Here is a 15,211-nt window from a genome sequence, read left to right as displayed (position 1 = left end):
GAGAAAACAAATTCAAATTCACTAAGCCCGACTTCATTAGATCACTGTGTAGACCTCATGATGTCACTATGAAAGGTAATCATTGATACCACTTTAAAATATAAGCAAAGTTTAGAAATGATTCCATTTAATGTTAGCATAAATGAGTCAAGGGCTCAAAGGTTTATGCAACTGTTTTATTTATTCCAATGCAGTATGTAAGATCACCACCTTAAGCCAAAACTTGTGCCAATATACAGTACTGATTTTTCTAGTAGCTTTCAGTGTTAAACAGGCATATAAAGGTGTATCATTGGTAATTTGTGCACATTTAAGATGGATTCATATTTCTTAAATCCATTCTCTCTAACAGAAGGATCAGATAGCTATTACCCTCCTCAAGAAGAAGAAACAAATGAAATTGAACGGCAACAATCACAAGTCCATGACACCCACATCCGGACAATAGCAGATGATAGTAACAGAAACGAAGTCATAAGCACACAGCAAATGTGTAAGATCTCTGCATTATTTACAAACATTTTAAAGTTTACATTACTGGCATATTCAACTATATTTTATTAATCTGAACATTTTTAGAATGACAAAAACTTGGTGTTAGACTGTATGGGATGAATTAGAGCAGCTGTTGCATCATCTAAATTATTATTATTTTCTAAATTTTAGCTCAAATTGTTTCTTGCGAAATAAGATTAAGAGACCAGTGCAAAGGCACAACCTGCAATAGGTAATATTTATGATTACTCTCAAAATTAACTGGCAAGATATAAAAATATTTCATTTTATATGGACATTCAGAGAAGCTAAATTTTGTTCCCCATTTCTTTTATTTAGATATGAATGCCCTGCTGGCTGTTTGGATAGTAAAGCTAAAGTTATTGGCAGTGTACATTATGAAATGGTAAGTATTATAAATGTCATTATTTGAGGAGAGGATCCTTTCATATAATATTTTGATTTTTTAATGGGAAAAATAACAATTTATATACGTATAGCTATTTTGCTCAGAATTGCTTAAAGTCATACATAGTAATGAGTTGTATCCTATGCAGAATTCTTATCATTTTAACATCCTTTTATCCCTTCCTTTTCTCCCAGCAATCCAGCATCTGTAGAGCTGCAATTCATTATGGTATAATAGACAATGATGGTGGTTGGGTGGATATCACTAGACAAGGAAGAAAACATTATTTCATCAAATCCAATAGAAATGGTGTTCAAACAATTGGGTAAGTACCTAAATAATCTTTTGGACCAGAGATTTTAAGTTGTAACAATAAGTTACATTCATTTAGAGCAAAGCATAGAAGAATTTAGTTTATAAAGAGAGAAGGTAATTTTCAAGGTTCATTTCAACTACATAATTTCCATGGGCAAAAAGAAGGAAAAGTATCTGAATTCAAAGTTGAACCCTGTTGCTTATAAAGATCATGCTAAAACTCTAAATTTTCTAGTTTCATTAAGAATGTACAAATTTATAGTTTTTCCCATTGTGAAGCAATACATTTTTCAGCTGTGATAAAAAGTGCCTGAGAAGGCTAATTGATTTGCATATTCTTCCTGCCCTGTTTGGGAGAATTATTTATCTCATGCAACAGTAACTTTGTTAATAAGATAGATTACTAGGTAAAAGAGCATTTGCAAAGTCCTCTAAATATGTAATACACTATGTCACCTTTCTTTTGTCTGTTAAAATGTAATTTGCCTGAACATAAAAGCCTTGATTAACTTTTGAAATGTTTGTCATATTAAATATACTAAATGTATTATTATAAAACAACATATTTTCATATATACTCTATAGAAAGTAGAAAAATGTAGGCTTTTGAAATATCTTTGTAGTTTCTCTTTCTCCTATGTAAAATAATAGACATTATTGAACCTCAAAATGGAATGCCTTTTCTTAGGAAATATGATAGTGTCCCTTCCTTTGTAACTGAACAATTGCATGAAACTCCACAGTATGGAATTCATAATGATAAGAAAGAATTTGTTAAGAATCCTTGTAAATTGGTGGAATGATGCCCTCTGTATACAATTTTATTCAAAGGCCTGATGTGTGGTTTTCAGCCATTAATGATTAATCTCTTAAGTAAAAGCTTTACAGAAACACTTATTGAGTAATTTATTCACTCAGCAAATACTTATCTTAAATAAATAATAAATATTAGTTTTTAGCTTTGGTAAGCCAAACATTGGGTGTTGCATTAAAGAACATTTATTTCCTATTATTTACCTTTTTCTTTTAACTTGTTTTTTTAATTGTTTATTATATAAACTCTCTTGAAACGTGTGTGTGTCATATTAAAGTACCATCACAAATAAGCATTACCTTTTGCAATAGATGTTTTTTATGAAAGCCTGGGTATAGATAAACCAACTAAAATACCTATTCTTATATTCTTGCTTTTTAATAAAACATGTAAGGAGGAATTCATTCATTTATTGTAGACATGTTACTGGATACTAGGGGGAACAAAAAAATGAATGATGCGTATTCCTTTAAGGTACTTATTATTTAGTAGTCTTTTTACACTGCCTTGTATTGACTATTTTGAAAGATTAAATTGTTTGGTTCTGTGGTAACAGGGAATGAGTATATTGAGAGTTTTAATCTTAATAATAAACAAGTATATAGATACAAATGTGTATTATTTTATGCTATTATGTATAAATTTTTGAGATTGATAATGAAAAGAGATCTTTCTCTGATATCAAGAATGGTATTTATTTGGCTCATACTTGAAGGTAATATGAATTTAGCATAAAACAGATGATTAATTCTTATACTGCTACATGTCTAGATATTTAAATAAGAACGTTTAAGAAAAAATCAAATATTCATAGACTTAAAAAATATAAGAATTTATGTTGATGGTGATGCATGTAAGATGTTGATGATTGAAATTTTTATGTTTTTATCTTCAGCAAGTATCAGTCTGCTAATTCCTTCACAGTCTCTAAAGTAACAGGTTAGCACTTTTTTTGTCTTATTTTCTTACCACTCTGTTGCACATTATTCTTTCTAAAGGATTTGCTTATTGTTTTGTGTTTGAATTCTTCAGTTCAGGCGGTCACTTGTGAAACAACTGTGGAACAGCTCTGTCCTTTTCATAAGCCTGCTTCACATTGCCCAAGGTACTGTTTTCTAGATTTTCTCCTTCGTTTTTAACCTGTGAACAGGGGGCCTTTTACCCTGGATAACTGCTTTTGCCTGAGATTCCGGTGTCTCTAGGACTCAAAAGATGTATGATCTTGAACTGCTAGCAGCAGGGAGCAATGGACACCCAAACTGCATCCACTCTAGGCACTCCTAGTGTACTTTCTCCAAAAAAATGTGGGTTTTTTTTTTTTTCTCTACGAAAATCTTTATTTTAGCATTTAAAAGAAAGAATCACATGTTCATTCCCCTACAACTTTATGAGGCTTGGCCACCCAGTAAGTTACAAGTTACACACGTCAGGCACTTGTCTGGTCATTGCATGACTCTTTAATGGATCACATCAGGGCCAAGCAGCCCCTTTCCCTATGATTAGATGTAAAGGCAGGTACTGTTAAAAGGTGTCAGCATTTTTATTCAAAGCATAACGGAAGTTGTAGATGAAGGTATGTTTACTAGATTACTATCTACATTCTCACAAATATATAACAAGGTGTTAAAACCAGAGACTAGAACTCAGACAAGCAAAAAGCTCCTGCAGTCTTTCTTTGACCTGAACTCACCTACGTAGAAATGAACTCAGTTTGAATCTACTGATCTTGGCCTTCCACAGACCAGGTGCTAAATATGGTTAAGGTAGAGCATGCACAGCATGATGCTAAGGGCAGAGCAGCTGGTTTTATCACCATAGGGTGGGCAATGAATGCGCAGCAGTTCTCAAATGCAAAAATAAAATTTTATAGTCAATGGGGACACCCTTCCTCCTACAGAAGACATCTTTTATAAAAATCAACCCTTTAATTCAAAGTTATAAAAACTCATTCATTTATTACTTACATTTAAGTGGTTCTGGTTTAGATGCTAAAGTGTACTGTGGTTATACAAATTTTAGGAACATGAAATTTAAATAAGAAATGTAGCCATTTCTTAAAACTGTGTTGAGGAAGATCTGCTTCAATTGGTAAAGGTAGTTGCAATGAAGTTTTGTTGTTTTTTTTTTAAGAATACTTTTAGGAAAATAATTTATACTTTTAGGAAAATAAATCAAACAATGATTTTCATATAGTCATTTTGTTGAGACTCTGATTTACTATGTAGAATGAATTATGTTTTTTCCAGTCTTAGCTTTGATTTCCTTTAGTGTATGAGTGTGTGTACTTGTGTGTGTGTATGTGAATTCAGAGAGCCAATCAATTTAAATAAGTGCCACTTGGCAGTTTCTTAACTCTAGGAATGAATTTTTAAAATATCATGTGACTGACTGAACACTGATAATTGGACCCTATGTTTAAATAAAAGAACTTTGGAAACTTTGAAAAAAGGAGCTAAAGTATCAGGAAGGGAGTAGGATATCTGGAGAAAGGACATTCCATGCAGAGGGAAAGATAAACTCAAAGGCCCCGAGGATGAGATTATTCTGTATGTTTGAAGAATAACCATTAGGCCAGTGTGACAGGAGCTGGGTGAGAAAGTGAAAGAGGGGTAGGATATAATGTCAGAGAGGTAATGGGAAGACAGAATACTCAGGGCTTATTGGCTATTATAAGGATCCTGTCACTTGTTCTGAATTAGATGGAAAGCCACTAGAATATTTGGAGCAGAGGAATGATACGATTAGAGTTGTATTCTTCAGTGTAAGTGTGCGGCAAAATAGATTGGAGGGGGCAAAATCGGAAGCAGGGAGATCATAGGGGAACCTCTTGCAGTGAGCTAGATGTTGGAAGGTAGAGCCCAGAGGTACAGTGATTGAGGTGCTTAAGGATGCTCTGATTTTATTTCAGTGTACAACGAATAGAAATTGGGTTGAATATAAGGTTGAGGTAAGGAAGGGAGTTAAGGATAGAATAAAGGTTTTTTTTTTGGCCTGAGCACCTGAATAATGGAGTTGACATTTATTGTAGGAAGCCTACAGAAAGAAGATATTTGCGGACTGGATGAGAAGATTAGGAATTTGGTTTCAAACATGCTAAATTTGAGATATTTATTAGGTCTACGTGGAGATATTCAATAAGCAGTAGGACATACAAATTTAGAATTAAGAGAAGAGGTCCCAACTAGAGATATAAATTTGGAAATCAATAGTTTATAGATGATAATCAAAGCCATGAAATTGGATGAGATACCAAAGATGTGAACATAGAGAAAAGAAACTATGAGATGTCTGTGGCAGACAATGATTCAGTTTTTCCAAGTTATATGTTTACTAAATTCTGCAGTCATATTGGGTACCAAATTCCCAGATACTGAGAGAGAGATACTTCCTGATGTTTCTTTCTGCTTTGAATCCCCAAATTAGAAAGCTTCCTGGCTAAGCTTTTTTTTTTTTTTAAAGAAAAAGAAAGAGAAAAGAAACACATCTGTGCCAAAAGCTGGAAGTAGGTAAAGCAAGCAGAAGCAATTGTGCTTACTGCCAGGATTGTACAATTGACCTATTTCAGAAGGAAAAAATGTGTATATATACACTGGAATGCTACTCAATCATAAAAAAGAATGAAATTTTGCCATTTGCAACAACATGGATGGACTTGGAGGGCATTATGCTAAGTGAAATAAGATAGAGTAACACAAATACTTTATGATATCACTTATATATGGACTCTAAAAAAAATACAACAAACTAGTGAATATAACAAGAAAGAAACAGGCTCACAGGTACAGAGAACAAACTGGTGGTTACCAGTGGGGAGGGAGAAGTGGGGAGGTACAATATAGGGGTAGAGGATTAAGAGGTACAAACTATTAGGTATAAAATAAGCTGCAAGGATATATTGTAAAACACAGAATATAGCCAATATTTTATACTAACTATAAATGGAGTATAACCTTTAAAAACTGTGAATCACCATATTGTACACCTGTAACTTATATAATATTGTACATCAGCTATACTTCAATAAAAAATAATGAGTAGGATTTAGAATGCCGAGTTTACTTTTGTGTATGCATGTCTATGATCTTACTAATAAGAAAGACTGAAATAACCAGCTACTTAATATTTCTAAGTATATATTTATTTTTTAGAGTATACTGTCCTCGGAACTGTATGCAGGCAAATCCACATTATGCTCGTGTAATTGGAACTCGAATTTATTCTGATGTAAGTATCCTAATTTATGCAGCTCTCAGTATCTATCTATATGCATGCACACGTGTTTAAATGTATATATGTACATTTATATACAGAAAAAGGAACAGATTCTGTGTTGATATACATATTCTCAGAAAGGTCAATCATCAGTAACACTAAAAAATAAATATCTATATGCATATATGCATGGATAATCATTTATTTTGACTAAATTTTTCTTCCTATCCTATCTATATCTCTTATATCAGATACTAAATGAAATAGCTTGGATGCATCCTTGGGAAGGAAAAAGCATTTTACTTTTCTTTAACCTTCCTTTTGGTTCTTCAGTACTTGAAGTATAAACTGGATAATTAAGAGTTTGTCAAATGTATGAACAATATCTCCACTGCCAAATGGGCATTTAGCAAGTAGCACAGAATCAAAAACAGGTAATCCTTAAAATACATACAAAAGGAACCCAGTTGAGGGTGTATTGTAATGGATGCCAGGACTGGGGTTGGACCAGGAAGATTAGCTGTGATGGCTTCAGGGCCCATAAGTGCTTTCTGATCCAGGTTTCAAGTGTGGGTTGGTAAAGAGGATTAGCGCACATTTTAGGTGGGGTGAATGACACCTACAAAGACATGGAGATGAGGTGAGAGCAAGTGAGCTGAAAGTGGGCATGACTTGTAGGTTTGCTTGTATCTGAGCTGGTGAGATTTGAAGCTAAAAGGGGCTGCAGCCAACTTAGTGTGAGGGATGGAGGGAGGGATCCGGCTCTTGAAACATGTAATTGGAGAGTCTAAATACATGCTGATAAGTTTAGATTTTATGTGGCAGACATTTGGAAATCACTACCAATATCTAATCCAAAGAGTTCCAAAAGAAATTTAAGAAATATATTCTTGATGTACTTATTCAGTAGAATACTATGGAAATACAATTGTGAAGAGTCCTGAAACGTGAGTATTACCACCACTTGGTGAATTCATTTCAGGTTCAGATTTTTTGGGGTTTTTTTCAGTTCAGCTTTACCTTTAAAATTATTCTTCAAATCTAAGTCTCTCTCCCAGCTCCAGGTTTGCAGTATTCTTATCTGCAATTTCAATGTCCTGTTGGTATCTTAATTTGGTAGTCCTCACAATTTGTGCTTATCTTCTTGTCTCTGAAAACATGCTTTTTCTAATTTTTCTGTGAACATCATGGTCATTCTTTACCTTCTGAATTATTGCCACTTTCTCTGTGAAGTGTATTGCTGGTTCTCCTAACCCAAGTATGGTGTTGCTTTTCTTTTTTTTTTTAATAAATTTATTTATTTTTAAAAATTTTTTGGCTGTGTTGGGTCTTTGTTGCTGTGCGTGGGCTTTCTCTTGTGGCGAGCGGGGTCTACTCTTTGTTGCGGTGCACGGACTTCTCATTGTCGTGGCTCCTCTTGTTGCGGAGTGTGGGCTCTAGGCACGCAGGCTTCAGTGGTGTGGCACGTGGGGTCAGTAGTTGTGGCTCGCGGGCTCTAGAGCTCAGGCTCAGTAGTTGTGGCGCACGGGCTTAGTTGCTCCGCAGCATGTGGGATCTTCCCGGACCAAGGCTTGAACCTGTGTCCCCTGCATTGGCAGGCGGATTCTTAACCACTGGACCACCAGGGAAGCCCGGTGTTTCTTTTCTTTAACCCTATTACTTTGTTTTTTCCTTTTATTTAGCACTGAACTGATTCCGTTAGGCATTATGATTGTTTCCCCACCTCTTTTATTAATTTTTAAGTTTCTTGAAGGCAGCAGCTGGGCAAATTATGCATTATTTTTTCATCAACAATTTTACATTTGCCAAGCTGTGAACAAGACAGGCCTAGTTCCTGCTTTAACAGAACTTAGAGCACGCCATGATATCAGACATTTGGCAGACACCTTGAAACATAAATGTTTGTTTAAAAAAAATTAATAAATATATATGAATGAGGAAATCTAGAATCATCAGAGATTTCCAAAGAAATCATTCTTCCCGGGTTGTCCCTTTAAGTAAAAAAAACTTTTAATTTTACTCATGTCTGGTGAAGATCTTTCAAAATATCCTATACACTTCTGTACCTATAAGCCATCTCTTTGCTAGAGTTCAGGTTTTTATTAGAACTTATATCCTGAGATCATTTTATCATTCTATCTCAGTGAAATGGGGTAAGAAATTTTGTATTACTACGTAGAACAAGTTGGAAATATATATTTTTTATGTGCTAAGTACAGAATCAGAGATTCAGCCATTAATTAAGCAATCTTCCCATCCCTTACAAAATACATTATCTATTTAAGTACAAGATATGGAAAAATAAGAAACAATCTATCAATCTCCCTCTCTCCCCCATCTTTCTGTCTTTCTCTCTTTCCATTTATAGAGTTACAACGTGTACCTTCTGTTGCTTTGAGCTTTTATTTCTCATTTATGACAGATGAAATTAATTTCTGCATTCATTAAAAATGTTCCACTGTTTTCACAGATATATTTTTTTCTTTTCGTGGTATATTAGTTCTTATAAAGTGCGGGTAGGAAAAGAAAATCTCTTCTGACCTTTGAACTCAAATCGTAATGCCTGCTGACTGCACAGTTATGGCCAAAACAATAGTTTCAAACCATATTAAGTGCTTGGATTTAGTGAATGTTATATCTAAGCACTTTTATTGCCTTGGGAAAAATGCTGATGATAACCTTTTAACAGAACAGGATAAATACTGAAAAGTGTACAGTTATTTTTAATTCCATCTGTTATGAACCATATCAGACACAAATATTAATTCAGTGAGGGACCTTAAATGGTAAATAAAATGTGTCCTCAGAGTAAGGATATGGGGTTTTGGATGTATGGTATTTTGTGATATAGCAAAAACATGAAAAGTATTAGACAGCTTGGCATTCGGTCTCTCTGATCTAATAAATACTGACTGATGCCACAGAGTTCAGAGCACAGTAATAAAGCAAGGTCACGTAAGATGCACATGCTTATGTGAATTTAAAAAAGCACATTAAGTCACTCACATGTGCATAGAGATAAGAAAAGAATACACCAGTGGGTTCAGAAAAGACCCATCGGGATATGGGGTAGATTGCTTTATACTGAAACAGTTCAAGCGTTTCATTTTGTAAGATTTTGTCAGGCTATACTCAGCTATTGACAAATTTTGGTAGAACATTTGGATGAAAGCAATTGTCAAAATCTACAGAAGACTTTAATTGGCCAAAAGAAAAGCGTTGACTTCTAGAACTCAGTCGTGTTAAAAAAATGGAAAGTGTTTGTTGGACCTGAAACAATTTTCTCCTTTATAGAAATTCCATTCAATTCAGATTATATAACTGGTACAATGCAAAAATAGAACTTTCTTAGTACCTCATCTCAGACCATTCAAACCAGAGTGATGTACATTGCAAATCTAGGTAGAAGCGATGATTATTCTTCATATTTTTTTCTTCTTGGGCTTATTCTTTTGGGCAAGTTTTCTCTACATAGGTTATATTATCTAATAGGAAAAACCTCCTCATTTAATGTATGCCTGTATTTTGGAAAAGGGACTGTAGAGATATACAGAACTACGTTTGAGTTGCTCAAAGTCAAAACTGAACATAAATGAGGTCCAGATAATCCCCCCTGTGAACGTTTGGTCAGAGTGACCCGAGTAGGAACTAGCAAAGGCTGAAATTTAAGAGTGATAAATAGGCCCTTGAAGAGATAAAAGGAGCTAATTTGCATTTTATTGCTTGGACAGTAGTAAAAGCTTGCTGTTTGGACAGATTAGCTGGTGAAGGGATCTTATCCTTGCAGCCACCCTTAAGATCTACCTTCAGATGAGACTTGCTTGGCTTTAACTTTGTGACTTTTAAAACATTCCTTTATGCACAAAACATCACCCTGTAACTGCTCACTGGGTATCCACATAGAGACAGATGTCAACGACCTTGTGTCCAATAGAAGAGTAGGCTGGACAAGTTCAGCAGACGTTTTCTAATGATGGTGGTTTTTTCCTTGCTCCCTTAGCTGTCCAGTATCTGCAGAGCAGCTGTACATGCTGGCGTGGTTCAAAATCACGGGGGTTATGTTGACGTGATGCCTGTGGACAAAAGAAAGACTTACATTGCTTCTTTTCAGAATGGAATCTTCTCAGAAAGGTAAATAAATTGATATATATATTTATAAACATATATGTATTTAGATATATCATCTTTCCCATTATGCTGGCTTTACAACCAACTCTCCTTGCATGGCTTTGAGGTTTCGTGACTGAGCCAGTGTGCTTCCTTTGCACGCTGTGTAATAGTAGGTCTTCCAGGGACGGGAGAAGCTGCAGTACCAGAGATGCCTGTCTCCTGCAGGCTTATAAAAATCAACATGAAAATCAGATTATGAGTCAGAACCACTCTTTTGTTAATTGATCTTATAATAAGGAAATTTCTTTCATCCTCTTTTGGATTTTCTAGATTAGTTTTTACATGTAACTCTTTCTAGGTGAGCGAGGCACTGAATATTTCTCTACTCCAGTTATCTGACAAAGTATTTGACCAAAACAATGAGTCTGATTTTCCCCCGGAACCAAATTCTCTTTTTGATTGGAAGTTCGATGCCTAATATGATGTAAATGAACTCTTTCAGGTCATCTGGTATTTGGCTCATTAGTATTATATATTTCAGTGGTTTGAGAAAATTCATGTGACTTACTTTATCAAGTAATAATAAAAGTTAAGAGAAAAAAACCTGTAGTGATTTTTTAAATCATTGGTACTTGGGGAAGTAATATTAAGTCCCATGTACTTTGTATAGATACAGATAAATCCCTAACTTTTAAACATTTACTAGGTTCTTCAAAATTGCCAATGGAGGGTTTGCACATATGGTAAAGTTTCTGTAAAGGACACCAAAGGATGTGCCATGCAGGATACCTAGATTGCCTTCCACATAAGCATCTGAGTGCCATCTTCATAAAATGACAGCTTTGAATTTAGCATATATTTTCAGATGAGGCTGTATCAAGAGGCCATTGTTAAGGAGGTGACTTCACAACCTGGCTTAGCTGGCTCATAGCAATGCCCTTGAGTACTAACTTACCGTTTAAGTCTGAAAAAATTTAAATTGTATTGCCATCATACTTAGTAATATTTTTAACATCTAAAAAAAATTTAGTGAGGAAATTTAATGGTCCAACCTGTAAGATCCTAAGAATTTCTTCACTGAAATGTAAACAAACACACAGAGCTCGCACCCCACACCCTTCCCCCATCTCTCTCCTCTCTCTCTCTGTCTCTCTGTATATATATATATATATATATATATATATATATATATAAAAGACACAATATATAAAGTAGATTGAGTTATAGAGTATGATACGCAGTTTTATAAGCTAAACTGAGTAATGTGGCTTCATTTACCTGTCATATTTCTTAAATTTATTTTAAACCTATAAGGTAGATGATATCCTAAGAAAACTGAGAATAATAATTATTTATGAACATCTACTATGAATTTTCCAGATGCTGGAGGGCCCTTTAAGTATATTAACTCAGCTCTACCAATAGCCTTACAAAGTCGGTTCTATAAACCCTAATTTACAGACATGTTAACTGAGGCTCAGAAAGGTTAAATGATAAGCCCAAGGTCATATAACTAGTCAGTCTCAGAGCTCAGATTCAGAACTAGTTCTGTAAGTTCAAAAATGTGTATTTTTCCGGTGTATCACTGTGTACAAAGACACTTTCCAGGGCACTTTGTCAGTTTGTTTCCTACAAATAAAAACGGCTTTCAATTAGCCGTCTGCTTGTATGAAAAACCTGGCTTGCGTATGTGTGTGTGTTTATTGTGTAATGTGTGTGCACACTTGTGACATTCTCATCTCTTCTTCATTCTAAAATTCTCCCCTTTCTTTTCTTACACATGAATAAATATGTAAAAGAAATTGCACTTTGTCTCTCTCTTAGCATTTGTGTTTATCTCTAAAAGCTTTTTTGTATTATTAAGAAAATAATACTTTATGCAAAAATATGGACTTCAAAAGTCTACATTTGATTAGAATAAATAATGATTAATGCCATTATCAACCAGTTTTAACTTGAGGCATTTAAGCAGAACATACCTTGATTAATATTGTCAAATAAAATATAAATAATTTAATAAAGAGTAAAAGGAACGATTTTGCATTGCTTTAAAGTTCTGTTTTAAAATACTTCTGAAGTGAGATTGAGTGCTCTGTGTGTGTGTGTGTGTGTGTGTGTGTGTTTCCATTTCAGTGAAGAAATACTTAGGACCTTCCAGATTTGACCATTAAATTTCCTCACTAAGATTTTTTTGAAACCGCAGATGTTAAAATATTAATAAGTATGCTAGCTATATAATTTAAATTTTGTCAGACTTAGGGAATAATAAGTTAGTATTCCAGAGTATCTCTTAAGTATCTCCATCTCTTTAACTTGCAGTTAGCTTTTAACCATGCCGGTCAATTGTAAACCTGTATCTTAGTATTTCCCCAGTAAAATGGCATAAGAGCCGCTTAACTCTACTTTATTGGAACTAAAGGTGGTAATGTATGAAAACATGACCTGGAATCTATAAAGTTCTATATAAAGTACTATTATTACCACTATGCACCTTAAATTTCTTTAGTAAACTTGTGTACAACCAAGATTTTAAGAATTATGTCATTCTCACTCAAGCTTTCCAATAACTATAAATTATAGTAGTCTAAGAAAGTTGACCATCTGGATTCATAGAGCTGCTTTCTTGACTGTCATAAGAAAGCATGATTTGTTTGAAGGATTATACATGGAGATGACATCAATACACTTTGTGTATTTTTTGCAGTTTACAGAATCCTCCAGGAGGAAAGGCATTCAGAGTATTTGCTGTTGTGTGAAATGGAACATTTGGAGGAGGAACAGTATTCCAAATGCCATATTTCTGAAGTTTGTATAAAACTGTAACATTACTGTACAGAAGATATCAACTATTTTCAACCCCCCATAAGTGTCAAATGCATATAAATTGTGATAGACTACGTCTATAAAATAAAACATGGGACATTATTAGTGTAGGGAAAAGTAATGAATATGTAATGGTTTTAGAAATCCTGTGTTAAATATTGCTATATTTTCTTAGCAGTTATTTCTACAGTATTACATAGTCATAATTGTTCTACATTTCATATGTTATATGGTGCTTTGTATATGCCACTAGTAAAATGAAACTAAACAGTGAATGTGAATGTTCCTCAGAAAATCATCTGGTGCATTTAAAAACAATAATAAAAATAGTAATTCTAAAAATGAAAAAAACACATACTGCATTTTCCCAAGTTCAGCGCTATGATTACCTACTCCGTATAATATCAAATTATTTCCCACATAATACCTGTATAGTTTTTCTCTTTTATTAAGTTTAGGCATATAGAATATTAAGTCCTGATATTGCACTTATGTTGTATAAAATAATTCCTTAATATCCAAGTGAATCTGTTAAAATGTTTGATTTCTTGGGAACGGTCTTAATAGTAAATGGAATTACATCAGAGTAGTGGTACGAAAACAGTTCTAGTGATCATATAATAAATATAGGATTAAGCATGGGCAACCAGAGCTTTCTATGTATTGTTCGAACTGAGGTCACACATTTATATTGTATCCTGGCAAATACTCCTGCGGGCCAGGAAGTATAATAGCAAAAAGTTTAACAAACATAAACTGATGTATTGCATCACCATTGCCACTGATTTTCTTAATGGTAAATGGCCTTGTGTATAAATGTTGCCATATTATGGTATCTATAATGGTGATATATTTGTTTGTATGAAAAATGTATTGTGCTTTAAGACTAAAAAACTGTAAAATGTTAATTTTGGTAATTTTTTTTCTGCTGGTGAATTTACTCTTTCCTTGTAAACATATTAAAATTAATCATGTTTCAAAGTATTTTTTTAGTCCCCTTTGTATCCTTATTTTGACTTAGAAATCATTTTCAGTTAACAAAATTATTGTAAGTCTTTTGAATTTGGGTTTTGACATTAATCTAAACAACACCCCTTATATCAGATGTTGCAGAGTCACCCTGATTATTTAGTTATTTGTTTGTGAAAGAGGAGACAGACAATCATATATTTAGAAACATGATATTAAGGGAAATTTCGAAAAAGAGAGATTTATTTATAAACTAGAAGAAAGGGATCTGAAAGATACAAAGTGATTATGAAAAACTGGCAACAAATACTTCAAATATTTTTAGAAAGGAAATGAGTAGGCGTTTAGGAACAGATAAAAGAGAGAGAAATTACAGGAGGGATCAGAGAAAGCAAGAGATCTGGATCATACCAAAAAAGGAAAGAAAAGAGTGGCTCACACAAACAGCTGCTGGAGAGGCAAATGGTGAAGAAACTAACATCATGATCAGTTATCAAGTATTGGCTGTGAATTGGTTCAAAATGTAGGTAATCAAAAAGTAACCATTTATATATTAAAAATGTCAAAACTTAAAGCAAATTTAGTGGGATCTTATTTTTTTCCAAAAGACACATACACCTTCTTAAATACTGTGATTGAAATGTAAACACATATAGTGAGATTCATCTTCTGTTCCTCACTCCCCCCCCCCAAGTAGGGATGCCCCATTAATTCTGCCAGTATAAGGATTGTTATATTTGTCTCTCGTTTAGCTATTCATCGTCAGTTTTCTGTACTATTGCAATGTCTCCAAGTGGAGCCTTTTCATTTTGTTCCTCTCCATTCTTTTTCAGTGCATCATTAATTTTTACTGGAATTACTCTCTTCCATAAGTCCGTTATTTAAGAAAACCAAATCATCTTATAAAAGCATTTAAGACCCTCCATAGTCTTGTTCCATATTGCTTATCTCTGCTGTTCTACAGGGTGTGGCCTGGAGTAAGTTACATAACTTTCTATGCTTCAATTACCTCACCTGAAAAATGGGACAAATAATACCTCATAGGGATTGCTCTAAGAATTAAT

At 33.9% G+C, this 15,211-nt stretch overlaps 1 protein-coding gene across 2 annotated transcripts in view; it reads left to right on the top strand.

Annotated features, from left to right (window-relative positions):
* The window catches only part of CRISPLD1 (cysteine rich secretory protein LCCL domain containing 1), a 44,631-nt gene extending 30,469 nt beyond the window's left edge, over positions 1-14,162 (top strand). Inside the window, exons 7-15 of one of the 2 annotated variants that reach the window (XM_036830351.1) lie at positions 353-493; positions 667-727; positions 835-901; positions 1,099-1,229; positions 2,929-2,972; positions 3,066-3,138; positions 6,182-6,257; positions 10,246-10,376; positions 13,060-14,162. In XM_036830351.1, coding sequence (XP_036686246.1) covers positions 353-493; positions 667-727; positions 835-901; positions 1,099-1,229; positions 2,929-2,972; positions 3,066-3,138; positions 6,182-6,257; positions 10,246-10,376; positions 13,060-13,111 — 776 coding nt within the window. In that variant the 3' untranslated portion in view covers positions 13,112-14,162. The remainder of the gene's footprint in view (positions 1-352; positions 494-666; positions 728-834; positions 902-1,098; positions 1,230-2,928; positions 2,973-3,065; positions 3,139-6,181; positions 6,258-10,245; positions 10,377-13,059) is intronic. The other variant, XM_036830352.1, reaches the window with a different exon arrangement.
* The last annotated feature ends 1,049 nt before the right edge of the window (positions 14,163-15,211 follow it).

This window comes from Balaenoptera musculus, chromosome 17 (genome assembly GCF_009873245.2).
Source record: "Balaenoptera musculus isolate JJ_BM4_2016_0621 chromosome 17, mBalMus1.pri.v3, whole genome shotgun sequence".
Lineage (NCBI taxonomy): Eukaryota > Metazoa > Chordata > Mammalia > Artiodactyla > Balaenopteridae > Balaenoptera > Balaenoptera musculus.
Note: the sequence above shows the minus strand (reverse complement) of the source record. Positions and strands in the feature narration are given on the sequence as shown.